We start from the raw sequence: 23,212 nt of genomic DNA on the forward strand, positions 1-23,212 counted from the left end.
TAGGGATAAAACTTCAGCATTAGAAGTCAGTAACTATTTGGTTCCCCAGCACAAAAATGTATTTATGTGCTTACCTCCCAATCGCTGCTGCCTGTACATATAAAGTTTGTAATAAATATTTGTCATTATGTAATTTTATTAATTACAAATACACATTCTACTTTGGAGCACTGCACCCATTAAATAAGCAGCCAAGATATTCACATTAGGCCCAACTTGTTTATGGAAACGACTGATGAAATGTATGTAAGCTCTTTCAATTAATTTTATTGAGTAGCCAAATCTGATAAATTAGCACAGCTAAAATAAGCATTTGCATGTGTTACAAATGACTTTTTACAGGAATAAAACAGTGAAAATTACAAACTGTAAAAAGGGGAACAAGTAAAACCTTGCCTCCAATTCAGAAGAGCATGGTTACAATTTCACACTGAAGATCAATGTCTTGAGTTCAGAAAACAAGGATTAATATTACAGTATTTTACACTACTTTACAAATCAAATTTACTACAAGGATTTAATCTCTAACTGGTGAACAGAAGGTTTGTCACATCTGATGGTCCCTTAACATTCTGTTTCTAATCATATGTATCCTGTTAACTTTGAAAGTTTTGTATCTTCATTATTGCAAAACAGTCAAAATTGATTGCAATGTAACTTATTACAGAAACTTAAATGCTAATTAAAATGCTGATGCCCAACTGAGTTGAATATCTTGGTCAATCATGCTGAATTGTTCTTTAAAAATTTTGAACTAGAAAAATAGAGAACATCTGCTGTGGAGTGCCATGCTAAGATGGAAATATCTGGGTCACTCTCACCTACTCAAGTTGTCAGAATTCTTAAAACAGAGAGCTGTTACTTGAAAGTATAGCACAGGCAGTTTTACACCTGGCTCGGCTCTGCAATGCCTATTATTAAAAATCGTACAGGTTGAACCAGATGTCATTTTCCCTCATCACAAGGAATAAAAATTAGAAAAAAAAACAGTATTGCAAAAGGAGTATGAACATTCCAAAAAGCATTCTAGCCAGTATAATATACAATATAATATACTCACTGTTAACTAACTTGAGATGGCATTTAGGGATGTATCCTTGAATAAGGTTCAGGTAACTAGTTGAGCTCATTATGCTGTCTTAAAGTTATGCCACATCCACCCACCCCAAGGAAAAGATCTCTGTATGCAAGATAATGTTGGGTATGGTGCTTAAGTATCTGGAATTCTCAACACAAGGAGCAGCATCACGCCTGACAATGCCTATCTATTCAGTATTAAGTACATGAAGCAAGGAGAAAAAAAATATCCATCAAGATGTACAGTACTGGATTATTTTTACCTCCACAGTGTCTGTTCACATATAAACCAGAATCAGAAAGGTAATCAATACACAGAAGCTTCTTTCTGTTGACGGAATGTTCTTGGCAGAATGGTACAACTATGTACACTTTTGTTTAGAAGGGTCACTAAAATGCTATTAACATATTAGTACTGGAGCTTACGATGTAACATGAGGCACCCAGTATATGATCTCCATTATAAAAGTGTGTATCTTACTGTGACAATATGCTCCTAGAGTGTTGTTATTGATATAAAGAATTGTTATTAAATAACGAAATTAAAGATTTAGAAACAATGACATCACAGAGAAGGTGCTTCAGTTTAACAGAACACAATTTTGCTTTGCCATTTTGAATTCAACAGCCACATCAATCACTTTTTCAGACAGATCTTCCACTTTCTAAACATGAAAGAAACCATTCTGTAAGTCACTTTTCATAGACCCCTCTGACAGATTGCATGTAGGAAGCTGCTTTTCTGATCTGAAACATTAGTATATAAACACTACAACTCCTTAGTTAATTTCAGTGACTTTTTGTACAGAAAATATCTACCCATGTCTGGTATCGAAGAAACTTCAGTTAAATCACTTGTAGGTGAAAATGGCTGCAAAGAATTATTGCACAAAAGGAAAAACAAAAAGTGCAATAGAAAAATATTTTGAATTTACTGTTCTTGGGAGACGGAGGTGGTGGTGAGGGAGTAGAAATTATGACAGCCACAAGTTACATAATGAATGTTACAGTATTACTAATGCAGGTGGCTTGTATGCAATATACATAGAGAAATCATTAAAAAAACAAATACTATTTGTCATGATTTAATTCACAGTAATTTCCAAAGTATGATTAAAACTTATGCATCCTGCATGCAGTATCTGATTTTTCTGGCCTAGACCAGGATTTCAGGAAACTTTCTATTAAAGCCAAAAGAAGTTCCCTATCCCACCCCAAACAATTTTAAGTGGAAACAAAGCTATTTAATTAGATGCTTTGGATTTCCTGCAACCTAATCAACAGCTTTTCTAACATTGTAAGAATTATGGCTTATAGTGCCATCAGTGAGCGTATTTCTATAAAAAACCTGAACTCATTATAAAAAGTTGACTTTAATTGAATCAAACACAATTTATAAACAAAGATCATGATGTCTGGTTGTACTGTCTGTTCCCCTATTTACTTTTAATGACTTAAGACTACACACACCAAGTTAACATCCAAGACCAGGATCCAATTTTAGCATTTCTGAAGCTGTGTCAGCCGCTTGATTAAATTCTCATTTGATATAATGAAACGTTTATTTTTCTTTTCAGGTACTAGAATAGTGAAACATTCTAAAGGTTTCAATATGGATTATTTTATATTCACTTACAATCCAGCTAGACCATTTCATTTTTACTCCTGCTCATCTTAATGTTTTTAAAAGCACTAGAAACTGAGTTCATTAAAAATTCTGAGTTATTTTGTTCATTTTACAATGATCTGTTTCATTCCTCCTTTAAATATTTTATTATTAATTAGTGATGTATTTCATAATCAAATTGATGTCATTTCCCTGCAACTCAGTCTTGGGAGGTTTTAACTCTAGCAGCAAACCATAAAGCAGAAAAACAAAAATATAGTTATAAACATTTTGAGCCAAAAAAAAGGAAGTTTATAAAGGATCCTCTTTCTCAGTACTGTATTACCTTTATCACTCATGATGCAACTAGTTACAACGAAACATTTTGCAGCAAATTAAAGGCATCCAACATGTTCAAATTGATTTTAATTATTTAATGTACAACTACACAATAGTGTACTTAAGATTCAGTGGTCCTTTATTTGCTTTTCCTTTTCTGTTCTTGGAAAATCACAGTGAGAGTCTTATCAACTGCATAAGGTCAAAACAGGAGCATACAAGCACAAATGTTTTTTACGCAGGAAAGTTCCTTTGAGTAGATGAATTCTGTAACAAAGGGACTCATTTATTAACTTGCTGCTGAATATGCAAAAGAAATTCATAGTATGATAAGGCAGATTCCGTTCTGTCTTCTATCATGTTTTGCAGAAAACTTGGTTTCCATGGACTTTCATCCCTACAAAGTAAAAATAGAACTTTTCATGAGTGAAAGGAACACAAATGTTTGATGTTTTATTCTTAAATAGATATTTAAAATGTGGATTGTATAATGAAAAGCATCTATTTGCATAAGCACAGGTTCTGGTACAAACATGGGACTCCAATGAATATGACCTTTTTACTCCAAAAGGGACAGCTCTATCATGTATTTTGCCATCATGCCAAAAATTGCTTCTGACAATGCCAAATGCTTCTGTGAAAATTCCGTGGGTACTGAAGTGCCCCATTTTCCAAATAAGATAATTCAGATCTGGATCACTGGTTTATTTCATTTATTGTTTCATTTTTATGCCACCTTTTGCCTGCTGAAGGGACCCAAGCTGGCTCACGAATGGTATTTAGAAAATCAACAAAAACCACACTAATTACATCAAAACAAACATATACAGTGGTGCCTCGCTTAATGAGTGCCCCGTTTAACGACGAATCCGCATACCGATGTGGATTTTGCGATCGCTTTTGCCACCGTATTGCGATGTTGACTATGGGGAAAAATCGGTTTGCGATTTTTCCCCATAGCCCAATTTCCCACCAGCTGAGCGGCGGGACTTCGAAGCCCCGCTGCTCAGCTGGGGGAAAATGCTGGTGGTGGCCTCGGAAGGACCCTTCCGAAGGGTCCTTCCGAAGTCACTGCCTGCATTCCCCTTTGGAAAGGCCATTTTCCCCCAGCTCAGCGGAAGCCCTGCTGCTCAGCTGGGGGAAAATGTTGGCGGTGGGCGGCGGCCTCAGAAGGACCCCAAAGCCACCGCCGACCACTGACATTTGCCTTCTGAGCTCTCAAAGGGCCCCCCTCCGACATTGGAGAAAGCCCTTTGACAGCTCGGAAGGCTCTCAGCGGCGGCGGGGGCAGGGTAGGGTGGATCCGGATGGCTTCCAGGCAAAGCACTGGAAGCCTTCCGGACCCCACCCACCCTGCTGCCACCGCCGCTTGAAGCTGCCCCGCGCCGCCTATCCCAGCCATGCTCGGACTCCCAGGAGTCTGAGCATGGCTGGGATAGGCGGCGGGGGCAGGGTAGGGGGGTCCGGAAGACTTCCAGTGCTTTGCCTGGAAGCCTTCCGGACCCCCCTACCTTGCCCCCGCCGCTTGAAGCTGCGCCGCGCCGCCTATCCCAGCCATGCTCGGACTCAAAGGATAGGCGGCGCGGGGCGGCTCCCGGTGGCGGGGGCAGGGTAGGGGGGGGTCCAGAAGGCTTCCAGGCAAAGCACCGGAAGGCATCCGGACCCCCACACACACCCTACCGCTGCCACCACTGTTTGGAGCTGCTGGCCGGCAGGCCCTTCGGAGCGGCCGCAGGGGAAGGGTTCCCCCGCCGTCGTTCCGAAGCGCCCCAGCCAGCCAGCTGTGTGAAAATGGGGGCTTTTCCTCCCAAAGGCCCCATTTTCACACAGCTGATCGGCAGTTCCAAAATGGCTGCCCGCGCTGCCCTTGCTTAGCGAGGCGGTGAAAATGGCGGCCCTATGGAGGAAACCTCGCATAGCGGTTAGTTTTCACCCCATAGAAACACATGGATAGGAGGGAAAGGATTAACCTGGCCTCCTAAGGGAAGGCATTCCAAAACCTGGGAGCAGCCAACATTTGTGCATTCCCTACTCTATCCCTTTCTCCATATCCTTCTAATCTTTTTTGCGCAGAGAACATTCACTTTCTCTCTGCCAAGTAAGGAAAGTTTTTTTTCTCTTTTTGCTTAACAGGATAGGACATGAAACAGAAGTATGTAACTAAGCTGTTTGCACAGGGAGAACTGGTACTTTGTCAAAGCATGCCGTGATACAACTTGTTGATGTATTCCAATCTAGAAAGGCTACTTACCTTAGTATATATAATATAGGAAAGAATGGTCTCTGCTCTCTCAGCCAAGAGATAAAAGCAAGCACTCTACCAGATTCAGCCGTGTCAAGTTCTGGAAGATGAGTCTGTCCAAGGAAACAACAAAAGCTATCATGAACGCTTAACAAATATACAAAAGAAGACCATTCCTCTATTCAGAGGAAGGAATACTACGTATATCCCGGTGGTTGACTCTTCTCCCTCTACACCGCTTTCATTTCTTGATAAAGGTGCAAGGAGAACAAAACCCTTCCTGCTAGCTTTCCTTAGGCACAACATTGCTCCTAGTCTTAAATAAATTTAGGAAATGCTATACAATATGCCCCTTCAAGACAGCTCAATAGGATGCAAAAGCAGTCCAAAAGCTGCTGGAGGAGCAGTACAGTGAATGATGGCAAGCAAGAGGCACTTTGTCTGTCCTTCTCCACTAATTTATTAGTACAGAGCAATGTACCTAGCAACAGCCGTAACACAAGCTATTTTAGAACAAACCCTGTTTTTCCACTAGGCTCAATGTTAAAATCGAGCTTTGGTTCCTGCACAGTTTGCCTACCCAATAAATGAAAAAGGTGTATTCTCCTTTCTCCCTTACACTTCTTCTTTCACTACCAGAGTGCTCCTTTCTGACCTCTGCTGTCATCTCTTTTTTCCCATGATGTGTGGTGATATAAACCTGCTACTGTAGTTTATGCTGCCAGTCACAGTGGCTACATGCCAGAGGAGGACCTACACTAATTTTGGAATGGATGTAAAAGGAAGGGTTTGTAAAGCAAGTCATTTTTGAGCCCGGGGTTCCCTGTAGATGAGCACAAATTATGATGCGAAAGAATGGTTGGCCCATGTAATAGTTAATCCTTTTGGACGATACCATCTGCCTTCTCTAAATATGGGGGTGTAAACTAAGGCACTCATAAAGGTCATTCAAATCTCTGAACCACACTGAGTGCTGCCTTTGTGGAAAAATCCTTGGATGTACTACAATTTGCAGAACCAGTATTTTATTTATTTATTTATTTATTTATTTATTTATTTATTTATTTATTTATTTATTTATTTATTTATTTATTTATTTATTTATTGTCATTGTAAGTATATACACAGTATACCAAACAATCAAATTCACAGACACCCAGAGACCAGACACATGCACACACATAAAATTCCCCAAACACTCCCCACCCACTAAAAAATCCCCCAACACTCCCCACCCACTAAAAGTCCCCACTAAAAATACAAACATCTACACTGCAGGCCAAGTAACACAGTCCAACTAACTATTCACTACTGGTGGTCTTTAAGCTCATTATTAAGTGCAATTATAGCTCTGGGATAAAAACTATTCAGAAAACGTGTGGTCCGAGTCTTAATTGTTCTATATCTTCTGCCAGATGGTAACAGCTCAAAAAAGTTATAAGCAGGATGGGAAGAGTCTATCAGGATGCTGTGTGACTTCCTCAGACAGCGGGATGTGAAGATGTCATCCAGGGTTGGTAGCTGGAGCCCGATGATATTCTGGGCAATTTTAATGGTTCTCTGTAGAGCTTTTTGTCCACTACAGAGCTACTCCCAAACCATGCCAGAATGCCATAGGTTAGGACACTCTCAATGGTGATACGATAGTATGACAGAAGTAAATGCTGAGATAAATTTAACTTGCCGAGCATTCTCAGGAAATACAGCCTCTTCTGTGCCTTCTTCGCTAGCTTGTTGGCATTTATATTCCATGAGAGGTCCTCTGAGATGTAAGTGCCCAGAAATTTAAAACTACCAACTCTCTCCACTTCCTCGCCATTTATGTACAGTTGTAAATGTACATTTCTCTTCCTCCTAAAATCAATTATGAGTTCTTTAGTTTTTTTGATGTTAAGTGTGAGATGATTTTCTTTACACCAAAGTATCAACCCTTGTACTTCCTTTCTATAAGCAGACTCATTGTTTTTATTTATGAGCCCCACCACTGTCGTATCATCCGCAAATTTAATAATTGCACTGGTGTTATACAGTGGAGTGCAATCATGTGTGTACAGGGAATAGAGGAAGGGACTTAGCACACAGCCCTGGGGAGCTCCTGTACTTAGTACCAGGGTAGAAGAATGGTGAGATCCCATCCTTACTGACTGTGGCCTATCTGTCAGAAAGTCCTTTATCCACACGCAGATCTTCTGAGGTAATCCCAGGTTGATCATTTTAAAAAACAACCTATTTGGTAGAATGGTATTAAAAGCAGAGCTATAATCCACAAACAACAGCCTCACATAAGTTCCCTGTTGTTCTAAGTGGCTCAATACAGTATGAAGTACAATGGACACAGCATCATCAGTAGATCTATTTCTCCTGTATGCAAATTGCCATTGGTCCAAAGAAGGTGGAAGTCTAGCCTTAATGTAATCCAGCACCAATCTCTCAAAACATTTCATAATAACAGATGTTAAAGCTACTGGTCTATAGTCATTGAGAGATATCACAGCTGACTGCTTGGGGACTGGCACTATAATAGAAATAATTAATGGCCATGGGCCAATTTTTCTGTGCAACAAGTTCTCTGAATTACATTCTTACCATATTGTGTGGTATTGATGCATAGTTTGGAACTCCCAGGACATGGCTGATGAAGTTCGGTCCACAATTCTTTCCAACCCATAGAAACATGACCTATAAAGTCAGAAAAGGATGAATCAGAAAATATTAGTGCATTGCACACTTAGCTCAGCCACTTTCCAATAAAAGACAATTATGAAACAAGGACAATATGCTATAATGTACACAGTGTGAATGTCTTCAGAAGGTAACTTACAGAGCCAGCATCCATGAGGTAAGCACCATCCCTGTTTATCTTTTCCACAGATAGCTGGAGAATAGGCGGCTGAGGTATTGTTCTGTCATTGATGTTGAGAGCCCCCTGCAGAAATAAATATTAATCTCTGAATAGGCAGACAGAGCAGCAGACGATGTGTAAAATACAAATGGGCTTGCAGTCACAATGTAATAAGCAACAGGAAAAGAATCCTTTATAAAGTTATACAAATAGTCATATGTACATAGTCACATATCCACGAAGCAAAGAAAAGTAATCTTCCCCTATCTTTTTTAAATAATGCCTAAATCATTCATTTTCTAAATCAGAGTTTTTTTTCCAAATGAATTACACATTTGTAGTTGATAGGATTTCCCAAAAATTACTGTACATGCAACTAAAGATGCACACATATCCAGTATAAGAGTTAATTTCTTCTTCAAAAATGAATAGTCATGTCAGCAACAAAGAGAAAAAATTGAGGTTTTGCACTGACATATTCATTTACAAGTGTGTAGAAGAACAGTCTACAGTGGTGCCTCGCTTAACGACGATAATCCGTTCCAGGAAAATCGCTGTTTAGTGAAAACATCGTAAAGCAAAAAAAACCTCATTGAAATGCATTGAAACCCCTTTAATGTGTTCCAATGAGGTCAAAACTCACTGTCCAGCGAAGATCCTCCATAGGGCAGCCGTTTTCGCTGCCTGTCTTGTGAGGAATCCGTCCCAGAAAACAGCGGGGAGCCATTTTGTTTACCCGGCAGCCATTTTGAAACCGCCGATCAGCTGTTTTAAAATCGTCGTTTTGCGAAAAATCAGTTCCCGAAGCAGGGAACTGACCATCGCAAAGCGAACAAACGCCATTTAGACCATCGTTTTGTGATCGCAAAAAGATCGTTATAATGCGGTCTCGTCATAATGCGGGGCAATCATAAAGTGAGGCACCACTGTATGTCACACAGCCTATATCAGTGTACACTACGCCCCCTCAGTGTGTACTATGGAAGACTTGATGTTACCTATTATTGGGCAAAACTTATATTTATTAATTGTACTGTGGGGCTTCTGACACGAACAAAGAAGAAGCAACAGAGATAGTGGCAGCAGAGGAAAGTGATACTAGTAGAGGATCCTTCACAGATGACAAAAGGGAGGTTTAAGTGGACCCTTGTAAGAACTGTGCAGAAGAAAGTTATACAAGTTCTGAATAATTTATACCTCTAGAAATCTGCAAGGAGACAATCCAAAATGAAATAAGATACAGTATAGTAATAAAATATGAACCTCCCAGGTCAGATGGCACTCAGTTATTAGTGTGAGTACAAATATGGCAGTGACTAATGAAATAATTGGATTAAAGACAAAAAAAATCTAATTGCTGATGTGCATAGAGGCAAAAAGGAAGTCTAATGCTACAAAATACATATAGTTAGAACATGGAATATGAGAATGTTTGGACACTAATAGTATACAAGAAGTAAAGTGGACTGGAATAGGAAATTTTCAATCAAAAATTACAATATTTACTTAAAATGACAGACTCAGAAGAGTTGGATCTAATTGTGAGGCAAGACATGGCAAAAAATAATTGGGGACTACAATATAAAATATGATCAATTAAGTCTATAGAAATTCTATCAAAAAACCCTCATTCCAGTCTATGCTTCAACTGCAGATGCTGCAGAACAAGAAACTGAAAGCTTTATTTAAGAGCAAGAGGCACCTGATCACATACTAAAACAGGATGTACTGGTAACTGTAGATGATTGGAATAAAAAGGAGGAAATAAACAGAACAAAACATGATTAGAGAACTTGGCCAAAAAGTCAGAAATGAAGCAGAATAGCTTATAGAATTCTGTGAAGCCAACAATCTACAACAAACACACATTCCACACAACCTAACAGACTACTATACAAATAGAAATAACTGAATTGCTAATATCAAATCAAAGAGATTATATAATTGGAGGTAGAGAAGCTCCATTATTTCTGCAAAAACAAGACCAAGAATGAATTATGAAGCAGACCATAATTTTCATTATAAGCTTTTAGAATACTTTTTTTAGATATCAGCAGCATCAAGAGTTGAATTCAGTCTAAAACTATACAATCAGTTGTGTCAAAATCCAAAATTTACTTCTTCAGACACAAATATACAAATACATAAGACTTTCTTTTACTGAAGTAGTAGAACTTGATCCATGAGATATCATCTGAAAGCAAATTTGTTCGTCTTTAAATATTTACTCTTAGATTCCCCCACTTTAATTCTGTCAACATGCTGAGACATGGCTACTTTGAAAACTATTATTTTACATAGTGCCAAAATAATTAAATTTAAATTAAATAAATTTATTTATTTATTTCTTAAATTCATATACCACCCCACTAGTACAATGGACTATTCTGGGCGGTTTGCAGTAAACTAAAATATGTATCATATAAAAATCAAATAAAATAGTAAGTTTTATTTTATTCAAGAGCTGAGTATTGTAAAAATTAAAATGTGGAACGGGAGGCATAAAAGAAAACAGGCATACCGGGGGGAAAAAGTCAAGTAGGGTTGCCAAAAAAGGCTTCTCTATATAGCAGCATTTTAAAGTGTCTTTTAAATGTGGGGAGTGTGAAGGCGAGAAGAGTGTGCCGTCCTCTGAGAAGGAGACTACCATAGAGGAAAGTGGATGTGTAGAGGGGGTCTTGATTGAAATAGACCAGGCGGAAGGATTGGTGGAAAAACCGGCAGAAGTGTGTCTATCTGAGGAGGGAGGGGAGGAGCTAGATCTCATCGTGTGGGAGGATATAAAGGAGGACAGTAACGCGCACGTTTTCAGATTATTAACTGACGGAGAACTGGGACGTACAGTGAATCGAGGGGTACAGACAGAACCCATGCTTGGTCAAGAAGGATCGTCCGGTATTATAAAAGATTTCCCTAATCTTCAGTTTGAAGGAGGGTTACTTCCCGACCCTTTGGTAACAGGAGGGAGAGGAAGAGGATACGATCCTCTAAAATGGACAGTAGTCGTGTACCCCAGGAATCACCCAAATACATGAATCGCCACCATTCATTCTACTTCTGCTTCCTAAGGAAGTTGTTCCTAAAGAAGTCTTTCAAGTGATTCTAATCTAATCCTATTGTATCCAATACCTGTAATCTAAAATTCTCAGCTGCTTGTGAAACAGTGCTGAATTATACCTTGTAGAAGCTTGTTAGGTGCAAGATCAGCAGTGTTGCAGGATCTCAAGAACTCGTGCCTGATGTTCCTCTATTCTATTGAGCATAAAAAACTACATAAACAGAGACTCACATTGTGTAATCCAACTGAAGAAAAACTGCATTGTTCCCTTTATAATAACGAAGGTGTTTGGGGTTTTTGTTTTTGTTTGCTTTTGCAAAATTCCTGATAACTCAAGGCCTAATACCTCAGAGGTGATAGGGCAGAGGGTGCACTCTACATTTACAAGAGTTGAGTAAAAACATACGTCATCTGTGAGATTGTCCATTCTGTACAGACTGGGATGCATCATAAGCATGAGGTACACTAAAGGTTGGCTTTTCACTTGACACATGGTAAAGATGCGATCATCTAAACGAGTGTTTGTCCCAGTTTGGAATGCCTTCTGTGAATAAAAGACAGGAACTGTAACAAGGGAAACTGGACAAAGAAGGGGAAAGACATTGCCAGGAACAAGTATAATGTACTTCAGAAAACTCGTTTATCCCTGGAGGAAACATTAATACGATTAGTACAACTGAACTCATAACTAAGTTTAAAATAGATTATCTAGATTTGTTTTAAAGAAAGCTTGTATTGTGTTAATTTTCTATATTTTAGATACAATCATCTAATCAAACTGATATTTGATAGTAAGACAACAAAAGTTGGTCAAATATGCAGTTAGAATTAACTGCGCTAAATTCAAGGATAGGTTCCATGTTTAATTTCAGAATAACAGTATTTCAGAATGCCACATTTTTACTGTAGTGATGTTTCTCAGCCTCCTGAAGATATTATAAGAGTCATTGAAAAAAAATCTGTATTAATATTTTAATAGCTGTCCCAAGTCTTGCATAATAAGCTTTGTTTGGTTTGCAAGAAAAAACAAAAATTAATGATTTAAAGTAGTCTTTACTTCTTTAACGTCCCTACAATTTTATATATTAATGAGGCAGATTTTTCTGGATTTTTCAAACTGAAAAGATGAAGCCCAACTTTGCCTACTTCTCAGAGTAATGCTTTTTTTTTGTTTACTCCAGCTCAATACACAAGCACATCTCACTTTTGTTCTTACCTGTTTTAAGAGAGCTAATACATATAATGGAAACAGACGTAGTGAGGAAGGAGCCATAAGACCAGGCTGCTGAATAGTTAGGACAGAGGATCGGTATGCAGACAGGGAATCTATTACAGCATTCACCAGTGCATCTCGAGCATCACTCAGACTCGCTGAAACTGAGCGGTCAACAGCTGAAGAAAAAAATACATAGTAAATAGGACAGTAGGTACCCACAGAATATAATCTTACAATCAATCTTCCTCACACACATAAACAGTACACACAACTCCATACCTGTCTAGAAAGTGAATAACGCAGAATGCCAATAATTTTAAACACTGGGTGAAATCTCACTGCCATAACTTATCCTATGTACTGTATGGCATCAGCAGTGGCGATTTTTTTTTTTTTTTTAGCAATTTAACATTTTCACCTCCTCTCACAAAGCTCCTGTGTGATTCTTTCATCATCAGGAAGCGACGAATGGGATGTAGAAATCTTTAACTGCTGAAAATTACTGGGATGATTTTACATCATTAGCCTTATGCGCCGAGGTTATGGCAACAGGATTTCAGACACTATTTTAGTATTCTAGTCACATGCACACATTCTATCTGAGCAGAGTATTATGCTTCAGTGTAAATCAGAATGATCACTACTACCTCCAATCTCCCACAAATAATATGGCAGTAATGAAGTATCAACTTTTAATACTACATAATTCACACATACTGATAAGCACTTACCCATATTGGCTAAAAGCCCAGTAATAGCCTGCACATCAGCTCCCAGATAAACATCATTCAACTGACTAACAACTGGTAGACATAGTGTGTGTACACGAATTCGCCTTTCACCTGGACAGAGAGGAAAGCAATCCATGATTTCTGAACAGCATTTAACAAATGTGCCCAATTTACACAATTAAAGCTTTTTCTGCAAAGTTGCCTTTCACTTTTTAACCAATCTCGTAGAAAAGGCACTTAATTGCTGATATTCTAGTACAACCAGTTGTTCTGTTGAACAGAGTGGACACCGGACTTCAGTTCATTAAAACAGTAATTAAACTATTGGCAACAGGCTAATGCATACTATTCTGTCAGAGCTGAGGTTCTATGTAGACTAAAGACTAATTCATTTGTGCTGTCAGAAATGAATTGGTTTGCAGAAATGGATCAACTAGCATAATAACTTATAGCATACACCATTAGTGGTCTCGATGCCCAAACAACCTTACCTTTACTAGAGGTATACAGGAGGGCTGACTGAAAACAGACCACCTGCATGTCTGTCAGACTCTCTTCCACTGACATTTGCACAGCATAGCCTGCATCAGGGTTCACATTAGGTAAAGACAACAGATCTGTTGATCGTACAAAGAAGTTCCCATGGAAGGTGTGAATAGAAAGGCCTAGTAAAAGCAAGAGTATTATTTTAGGATTTATTTTAACACAACTGGTTCTATAATTTTAGACTGCATTTACTTCTCGATACTAAAAGTCTGAAATAAGACTGGTGTATATTCATTTAGCTCTCTAGTGTCTGAAATACTTTATGCACTGCCACTGAACATCTACTTACACTGGATGTCACTGTCTACATAGTTAACGGATGTAAAGTAGTAGCTGGAATATTAAGGGTTACATATGACACTCATTAGATATACTGGGAATTTTCTTGGGATCTTATTCACACCACAATCCTTGTCTTGTTCCCAAAGCACTTGGATCAGCATTCAATACAGGGCAGAGAGCAGCACTCCAGCACATCCATAAAAGAACTCCTGGCATACTGAGGAAGAGCTAATTCAATGGTGCACAGCTGTGGCCTACTAGTTGTTGAACTACAACTCCCTGCATCCTTTATCACTAGCTACAGCTGATGGGAGTTGCTGTGGAACAACATATGAAGGGCCAAACTTGCCTGCACTAGATTATTTGGACATAGCTGATGTTTCTGAAAGGGCAGAAACACTTTCTGGAGCAGAAGGACTATCATGCAAATAGATCCTTTCCATTGCACAGTCTATCATATAATAGTTGTGAAACTGAATGTGCAGCCACTCACATGAATCACAGCCCACCTGGGTATGTGCTTATGCAACTGTCCTCATGGAACAAGACATCGCCAAAATGTCTAAGTAAAAAGTCAGTTAAATTGTTCAAGGGGGAAGAAGTTCTGTAATGAACTGAGATCACTACACACACTGCAATCTTCTCATGGTAAAGAACAGAAACAATTCCATAACTTTTCTGTTTGCTCTCATGATAAAGATAAGCTTTTAGAATGGCCATCACCTTTAAAAGCATTTCCAGTTTGAAATCTGTTTTGACAAAGTGCAGGATTCTGGACAGCAGTACACAGGAAAAACATTTGCGTAAATTGACAAGATTGCTAACAAGAGTATAAAACAATGGCTTGTAAACATGACAGTCACCACAGAGTACTTACCACAGAACACTTCAGACATAATGTTATTTCTTGGAAGCGGTTCACACATTCAAGCTTCATATCAAAAGTGGTAAGTCACCAAGTAATGAAATATGTATCGTTTGTCAACTATATTATATCTTATGATTTTGTATCTTTTAAAAATTTACATACATGATTACCAATGAATCATTTAGACACTTCGGGAAGCACTGCTTCAACACTAGCAAGTTATCTGACCTTTGGTACATCTTATCCGCATGACAGCCTCAAAACCAATCTTTCTAGTCAAATATCGTTTAAGTTCTTTCTGTAGCTTCTCCACCAAAAGAGGATTGTGTTGATGATGATAGGATTGGTAATAATAGATACTACCAGCAGAATATCTTGATATACATCCTAGAAGGGGGGAAATAAGTGAATACACTTGTTTTATTTTAATTTCTGACACCAGGTAAGTCAGATGAGTAAATACTGGTTAAATGAAACTGTCGATCCCACTACAGTAGGCCAGTTGAATGGTGAGTCAACACTTAAGTAACTTCCACTGATTCACTGAGTCAACTCTAGTTAAGACTACCAACTGGATTCAGCCCATTAAATCTAAGAACTGGCCAACAGGAATTTAAAAGTCACGTGTGTGAAAAAAAGGTGATGTGCGAAAGTAAGTCTTCCTAAGTGAGAGCAATCAGTCAACATCATTCAAATGGACAACAGCATCCAAATGCAATAAATCTTACCCTAGAGAGAACCCTCACAATACAGTGGTGCCTCGCTTAATGATGTTAATTGGTTCCAAAAAAACATCACTATGGGAAAACATTGTTAAGCGAAACACCATTTCCCATAGGAATGCATTGAAAACCGGTTAATCCGTTCCAATGGGAACGGATTACCGTCCTTAAGCGAAAATCCCCATAGGAAACATCGCTAAGTGAAACAATGTTTCCCCCATCGGAAAGCCATTGAAAAGCATTGAGTGGGCTTCAATGCTTTTCAATGGATTTTCCGATGTCCGTTTTCGCTCATTTTTAAGTGTCTTAAAATGTTTGAAACCTGTTTTAAATGCTTGGAATCGGTAGTGCACCTTGTGAAACCTACGCAAACTTAATTTGGCTTTGTTCTGAGTCTTCGTTAATTTTTGGTGATTTTTTGTTTTCCCCATTTAAATCCATTGAAGGGACAGAGTGGTCTTAACCGACCAGATAGGTGGGATATAAATAAAATAAAATAAAATAAAATAAAATAAAATAAATAAATAAATATTCTGACAGAAGCTACCATGGAGCTTCAGTTTTTACCACTTCAAGTAGGCACACATCACTGGGGCATCTAAGAATCCTTTCCACCATTCTTGGCACTATGGCAAGCTGCCTCTCACACCAGAATAAATATTGTACATCCCACAGTAACCTTGGGAAACACAATATGCCAAATGTCACTTTACAATTTCCCTGGGGCTCTTTTAGACCAGATTAAGGCCATTGTTAAAAATAGGAAGTAAACACTTCCAGTTTCTAAAGAGAGGCTATTTCAGACTTGAAAATTTCCAAGGGCAAAATTGCCTTTAAATATCAAATTGCTCACTCCTCTGGCTTTTGAAGACATGATTTTCAACTCTGTATTTTTTACAAATCTAGGCAGAAAGGTTGGGGGGCACAATGGAAACCTAGGAAGAATCACACTTTGCCCACTCCTAATTTAAAAGTACTAAAATATATACGTGTTTATAGAAACACTGATGATCTCTGTCTTGCCTATACAATCAGTCCTCGACTTACAAACGGCCCTAGTTACAAACTTTTCGACTTACAAACTGCTCTGATAGAAAAATATTGACTCAATTTGCAAACTTAGATTCGAGTTACGAACTGAAAAAAACGTGTGGGAGGTGGGGAAAACATGAAATTTGAACTTTCAGTTAACTGTTGGCCAGTGAAGAGGGTGCCTGTCTGCTTCCTTGCTCTTCCCAGCGTTTTGAGAGTGAATTTGGAGATAGTCTTCAGACTGCCTGGTACTGCCTGGTATTGCCTGGTACAGTGCTGTACGGACTGTATTTTTATTTTTTGGCTTTTTTAAAATTTTTGATATTTGGATTTTTTAAAAGGTGTTCCCTCCCTCCTTTGCTGCCCCCTTTTCCCCAAAAAGGTGCTTGTATTTGCTTGTCTTGATTGAAAAGGTGCTTTTCAAGGTGATCTGTTGCCTGAAAGGTGCTTGGTTATTCCCAGAAGGTGCTTTTCTTGGCTAAAAAGGTGCTTTTCAAGGTGTTCTGTTGAAAGGGTGCCTGTTCTCTCCTTCCCTCCCTCTTTTCTTTCCTTTTTTTTAACCTAAGTCATCCTAGGTTAAAAGTAAAGAAAAGAATTCTGCCCCTAGTGGTAGGAACGGATTAACTAGCTTTGCATTAGTTCCTATGGGAACTAATGATTCGAGTTACAAACCTTCCCTCAACCTAAAAACCAAAAACAGACGGAACAGATTAATTGGTTTTCAATGCATTCCTATGGGAAATCCTGATTCTACTTACGAACCTTTCGACTTACAAACTTCCTTCCGGAATTGATTAAGTTTGTAAGTCGAGGGTTGACTGTACAAGGAGAGACCAGAAAACATGTGAGAATTTGGTTTCTATTTTTGTAAAGTTTTTATTATTTACGCTGTTGTATGTATGTATACTTTTATTATCTGATGACGTTAGCCGCCTAGAGTGGTCATGAGTTGGCTAGATAGGCGGGATATAAATAAAATAAATAAAATAAATAATAAAATGTCTTACCTAAGGAAGCCAGGTCAGAGTACTGCCCACTAAGAAGAAACAAGTCAACTGCAACCTGTTGCCCCGAGCAATCCAAGGCCAACTTTTTATAGAAATCAGTAGATGGTGTAAGATGTATTTCCTGGTGAGAAAATCAGAATGAGTAACTCCAATATACACACACTGAATACTAGCATTTGAGAAATGCTGGTCACCGTAAGTCTCATGCTCTGAAACAAGAATTCTGTTTGTTTACAAAGGTCTGGACTTCCAAAGAGTCAAGATAGTTTTGAAACTAAAATTATCATAACCAATAAAACTGATCTTACTTTTAGAGTTATTTAAAAAATGCATGTGGAGTGTCTATTTTGCTAACCTTCGCAGATGCTCTGGGGTTTGGTTCTTCACGAGGTTTGAGTGCACCCACTCCTACAGAGGGAAGCTGTGTTTGAAAAACAGATATCCGACCACCAGTTGGTGACATCAATTTAAAGGCAGCTTGTAGGGCAGGTCCCAGAGCACTCTGTGTTTCCAAGGAGCTGGTAAACATCTCAGGCAAAGTTCTCAATAAATCTTGAATTAACTGAAAGGGGAAAGAAAAGTTTATTCCCCCCCTTGAAACATTAGAAGCCCAAAATAGATGTCTCCCATATTGATAATCCTTTTATCTCTTTATTGTTTTATCCTTTTATCTTTTTACTGTATTCAAGTTGTTGTAATCCGACCAGAGACCTTTGGGTTGTGTGGGCGGCATATAAGTTAAACAAACAAACAAACAAAGAAATAACGGGCAAACAAACCATGTTCTGTTGTTTGTCATCTTAGCTCTGCCTCTGTAACCAAAGCTTTCTGGGCAACACACAAAATAGAGCTCAAAAACATAAAAATAACATAACTGAAAGGCACTGGCTGGAATCCTCCTGCACAATGCCATGCACGTAAATGCTGATGATGTCATCAGCCACAGACTTTAATCTTTAAAGTTTTCTGTTCCCTGCTCCTAGGTTCTGAGGCTCCCATGGATATATTTATGTTTTTAACTAGATCCCCGGATTTGTTACTATATGCTTTGTTCGATGACCCCTACTCCCTTAGATGGATACAACTTATCCATTCTGAATTGTTATCGATTGATATCTCATTAGAATCACTCTTCGATTTGGAATTATCTGTTGCCTACTCTCATGTTAAGACCAAGCTATATCAATGAGAGTTTGAACACCGAAGAGATCCTCTTAATTTCCCTTGCTCTCCAAATGTTTTCGGTTTATCCCCTTCTTTAGAATAGCCTGCAAATTATTTCAACCTACTGGTTAATCCTATGCTGCAGAGGACTGTCACGCTAGCCCAGTTTAACATCTTCCCGTCGGCCATGGCCGTTATTCCAAAACCCCTAAAGGCAAAAGACTTTGCCTTTTTTGTCACTTGCTGCCTGATACATTAAATCATATTCTATTCAGATGCCCATTACTCCCTTCGGAATCTCCTTTTAGATCATTGGTTGATTTTCTCTTTAGACTTTTTCCCTGACTTTCTCCTTATTTTTTTAAGTGATCACTGTGCTTCCCTCACCGAGGCGGTGGCAAACTATTTAGCTATAATTATGAAACTCACTGTTCTCCCTTAATGTAGAACTTTTTTTACCTCATTCCCTGGGTATTATGTCTTATTTCTCATTATTTTGTACTTTCTCATTTAATGTTGACTATGTTTATTCACCTTGTGATTCTTTTTCCCCTTGTGTCTTACTTCCTTGTCCATATTGTTTTATGCCAATAAAGGTTTACTGAACTGTAAAAGTATTTTGACTTGGAAAACCTTTGAAGGCTTCAGGACAGGAGCTTAAATGTCCAAAAAAAAGCAATCCTGGCAATGGGATTTCTGGTGGCGATTTACAGATATTAAAGGCTCCCCATCCCTATCCTGGATCTCCCAAAGGCTCCCCAAAGTTATAAGGGATCTTTAGGGAGCCTTGGAACATTGGGTAGGACGGCGTAAGAAACTTTAAATTAAAGATTTAAGTCCACTACTGATGACATCATCAGCTTTTGCATATGTGGAGCTGCAGATCAGGATTCCAGCCACTGAAGTATAGTGCAAAACCTTAAAATATCTTAGCATAGCAAATGAATGAAATAAAGTAAAACAAAGAACAATGCATATATTTAAAAACATTAGAAGAGCTGTTAAAAATGGGGGCCTCAGAGAATAAAATGCATTCACAAGGCACCAATTAGGCATGAGACTTTCATCCTCAAGTGTTTTCAAGATTTTACAGGTAGTTAATGAAAGTTACAGCAGCTATTTTCATCCTATGAAGAAGACAGAGGAAATTGATGGGTGGTGCTAAGCTTTGTGGAAGCTGCCAGGAATTAAGGCTCTAGTAGTCTCCACCCACTAGGCTCAACACAGGCCCCTAATTCCCTGCAGCTCTCTTGTTTCAGTGTTTCTACATATGCATGTAGAAGACTGCAAGTCTGTGTCAGACTGTACTGCAGCATTCAATACGAACAAATGTGACAGTGTCTGTCTGCCATACTCCTAAGACCATGAAACAGACACTTGAAAGTTGATATGCATATTAAAAGGACCTTTAGGAGCAACATATCCTCTAATTTTCAGTCCCTCTGGGTGGGGCTCAGCCCCCGCGTGTGCGTGACTCCACACATACACACCCCCCACGCTGGGTTCCATCGTGACCGGAACCTAATGCGATTGCTGCACGGAGGAGGAAGACAGCTATGTGCAGGGATACAGAGGTGCACTTGCCAGTTTAGCAGGAATGTTGTTTAGGAATTATTTTGTTTAGATTGGTTATTTCATTTTAGTTAATTTAAATATATCGGTAGCCTACAGTACCATCTTGAGTCACAAGATAACAAAAGTCCCTAACCATATTGTTTATTCCTTATTGTTTCTTGTTTAATTGTCTATTCCTGGATATTTCTATTTTTTGTTATATGTATATGTGTTTGTATTTTTATCTGTCTGGAAGCTGCCTAGAGTGGTCGTTTTGACCAGATAGGCGGGATACAAATAGAATAAATAAATAAATAAATAAACCAGCAGTGAGTATGCTTCAGCCAGGGCTGGCATATTTATATTTCTAGGGGTCCACTAGGAAGTCCTCTATGGGCCAGAGCCATGGCAGGAACAACAGGCCAGGTGTGACTGCTGCTCGCCTGCTGCAGAACCCCAAACTCTTCAGTCAAGTTAGGACACATACAGAGAGAAGAGACAGCTGAACAAGCACTGAGAAGGAGGAGTAAAAAGAAGAGTGCAAGATGAGAAAGACAACATTTTTTGAAAAAAACAGCTGTAATTTGAGACAGGAGGAGGTATACCTGGATAGAAGTAGGGGAGAGAAGGAGAACAGCACTACATAAGAGGGAAAGAGCACTTGGGAATGTGAGTGCGTGAGTAAGAGGAGATGAAGAGCACGTAGGTGGGCAGGAAGGAAAGAGCAAGGTATGGAACTAAGAGTTTCCAATCCAGGTGTACTTATGCTGTAACTGAACGAACCTGAATAATGACCTTAATGATTTGGAAACAGTATATCATTCTGTGATAACGCAGGCATCTGTCTAAGTATGATGCCTCTTAGAAAAGGGAAATATGTGTCAAACACAAATGGATAAGAAAGGGAGTATCTTAAAGGATGATGTCTTTGAGGGAAAGGATGGCCATTATTCAGTTTAGATGTGTTAAAACTGGAACTGAATTTGAATCTGTTCAATTAAAAACGTTAAGGTTTTGGACCTTACCCCCACCCCTTAGGTCTCACACCCAAGCTCATAGTTTTCCAATTTTCTTTCTCAGAAAAACAAGCAGTGAATAGTCAATTTCAGAAGAGCAACCTTATCACCACACTGGATAAATCTCCAAAATAATAATAATAATAATCAAGCTGCCTAATATTACTCTTACCTCTTTGCTTTCATTTAAGTTTACTAGCAAATTTTCTGGCATTGGTATAAAAACATCTGCAAGAAAAATAATAAAAATGCAGTGAAAGCTGCCTGAATTATCCAATATTAAAACTTTAACCACTTTCCCACCTCTTAAATGTATCAAGTACTTGCACAATATTCTATGCACACGGTGCCCTAACATTCTCCCTTGTCAGGAACAGAAAGTGCCAGGGAGAAATTCAGTAAAGCTGTAGAAATCTCTGAAAGTCATGGGCGAAGGACTCCATTCCATTCCTTTCCTATGCTCACCTCATGGAATGTATTAGGGTGAACAAGGAGACTGGCCTAAAGATTTGCCAGAGTTAGTACTCTGTGTTTTAATTCTGGCAATATCAATTTTCCAAGAGGCTAAGAATATAGGAAAGTAGGTAGAAAAATATATCCTGTGAAGAAAAAGTAAATAATGCTGCTTTTATTTTAAAAATGCTCAACAGCAATAAGGGCAAATAAAAATAATGAACATAAGAGAAGCTTAGAAGGGACATTAAGCCTGCTGGCTCTGCCTTCAACAGGAGCACATGCCAAACCCTTTCCTGCCTATTCTTCTACTCAGTGAGGAATACCCAGTCTTGCATAATCCTCCCCATATAGACATCATATTTAATGGACATTCTTTTTCTAAAGCAATAGAATTTGGCCAATAATGGATTAATGTTCTAGGCCAGGTACTTATGTGCAAGGACCCATAAAGTATATTTCATAAATCTAATGCTACACATTATTCATACTTACCATCAATATCTGAAACTATTAACATCTGAGGCTGAGAAAGACCTTCCTGGAGGCTATAGAAATGGATTGTGCTGTCAAATGTTATGAAGCCTATTTTTGTTCTAGTGTTTCCTGGAAGTCTGGAAATTAAGTTTAAGAAAAAAAAACAGTACTATGTTTAGTAAGGCTCACATTCATGTCAAACATATATATCTTCCATGGCATAGAGCTTTTCTAATGTATTATCCTCAGGGTAGTGGGGCCACTTTTCTCCACACAGCTACCAACCTGACATCGAAATGTATTCACTGACAGAGTACAGTGGTGTCCCGCAAGACGTTGTTAATCGGTTCCATTGATATCATCGTCTTGTGAAAACATCGTCTTGTGAAAAGCGTTTCCCCACTGGAAAGCATTGAAATCTGTTTAATGCGTTCCAATGCGGAAAATAGTCATCTTGCAAAAATCACCCATAGGGAAGCCATTTTGCAAAGCGCCGATCAGCTGTTAAAATAGCTGTCTTGCAAAGCATTGGTCCCGAAAACACCCGTCTCACGAGTCGCAGACCCAGCTGTTAAAATCGTCATCTTGCGAAGCATCGGTCCTTGGGAAAAAAAACCGTCTTGCAAAGCATGGATCAAAACATCGTCCAGCAAAAATCGCCTATAGGAAAGACTGTTTTGTGAAGCGCTATAGCGATCGCAAAAACTCATCGTCATGCGGATTCGTCGTTTTCGAGGTCATTGTCTAGCAGGGCACCACTGTATGTTAAAGACGAGGGGGGTGTTATGCTGATAGTTCAATGGTAAAACAAGAAGATTACCATATTTTTCCCATTTTACGTGAAAACAAGTCTTGAAAGTTGGGAAAAATCTGGAATGTGTACAGGCTACATGAGACACATCACAATCATATCTGGAATGTAGAATTATGGCTTCAAGTACTTCATTTTTTTTCTTATACAACCCTTGACTTACGAATGG

At 38.8% G+C, this 23,212-nt stretch overlaps 1 protein-coding gene across 3 annotated transcripts in view; it reads right to left on the reverse strand.

The window, feature by feature from the left end:
* Positions 1-247: 247 nt before the first annotated feature.
* SEC24A (SEC24 homolog A, COPII component) overlaps positions 248-23,212 on the reverse strand; it is a 46,293-nt gene continuing 23,328 nt past the window's right edge. For 2 of the 3 annotated variants that reach the window (XM_020794424.3, XM_020794423.3), the window contains exons 11-23: positions 22,251-22,369; positions 21,475-21,530; positions 17,924-18,130; positions 17,569-17,689; positions 15,036-15,194; positions 13,603-13,776; positions 13,112-13,222; positions 12,381-12,556; positions 11,571-11,708; positions 8,086-8,190; positions 7,851-7,943; positions 5,274-5,377; positions 248-3,419 (exon numbers count right to left, since the gene is read on the reverse strand). In XM_020794424.3, coding sequence (XP_020650083.3) covers positions 3,305-3,419; positions 5,274-5,377; positions 7,851-7,943; positions 8,086-8,190; positions 11,571-11,708; positions 12,381-12,556; positions 13,112-13,222; positions 13,603-13,776; positions 15,036-15,194; positions 17,569-17,689; positions 17,924-18,130; positions 21,475-21,530; positions 22,251-22,369 — 1,678 coding nt within the window. In that variant the 3' untranslated portion in view covers positions 248-3,304. Of the gene's footprint in view, positions 3,420-5,273; positions 5,378-6,938; positions 7,119-7,850; positions 7,944-8,085; positions 8,191-11,570; positions 11,709-12,380; positions 12,557-13,111; positions 13,223-13,602; positions 13,777-15,035; positions 15,195-17,568; positions 17,690-17,923; positions 18,131-21,474; positions 21,531-22,250; positions 22,370-23,212 lie in introns of those variants that run through there. The other variant, XM_078385720.1, reaches the window with a different exon arrangement.

Source organism: Pogona vitticeps, chromosome 2 (genome assembly GCF_051106095.1).
Source record: "Pogona vitticeps strain Pit_001003342236 chromosome 2, PviZW2.1, whole genome shotgun sequence".
Classification (NCBI taxonomy): Eukaryota; Metazoa; Chordata; class Lepidosauria; order Squamata; family Agamidae; genus Pogona; species Pogona vitticeps.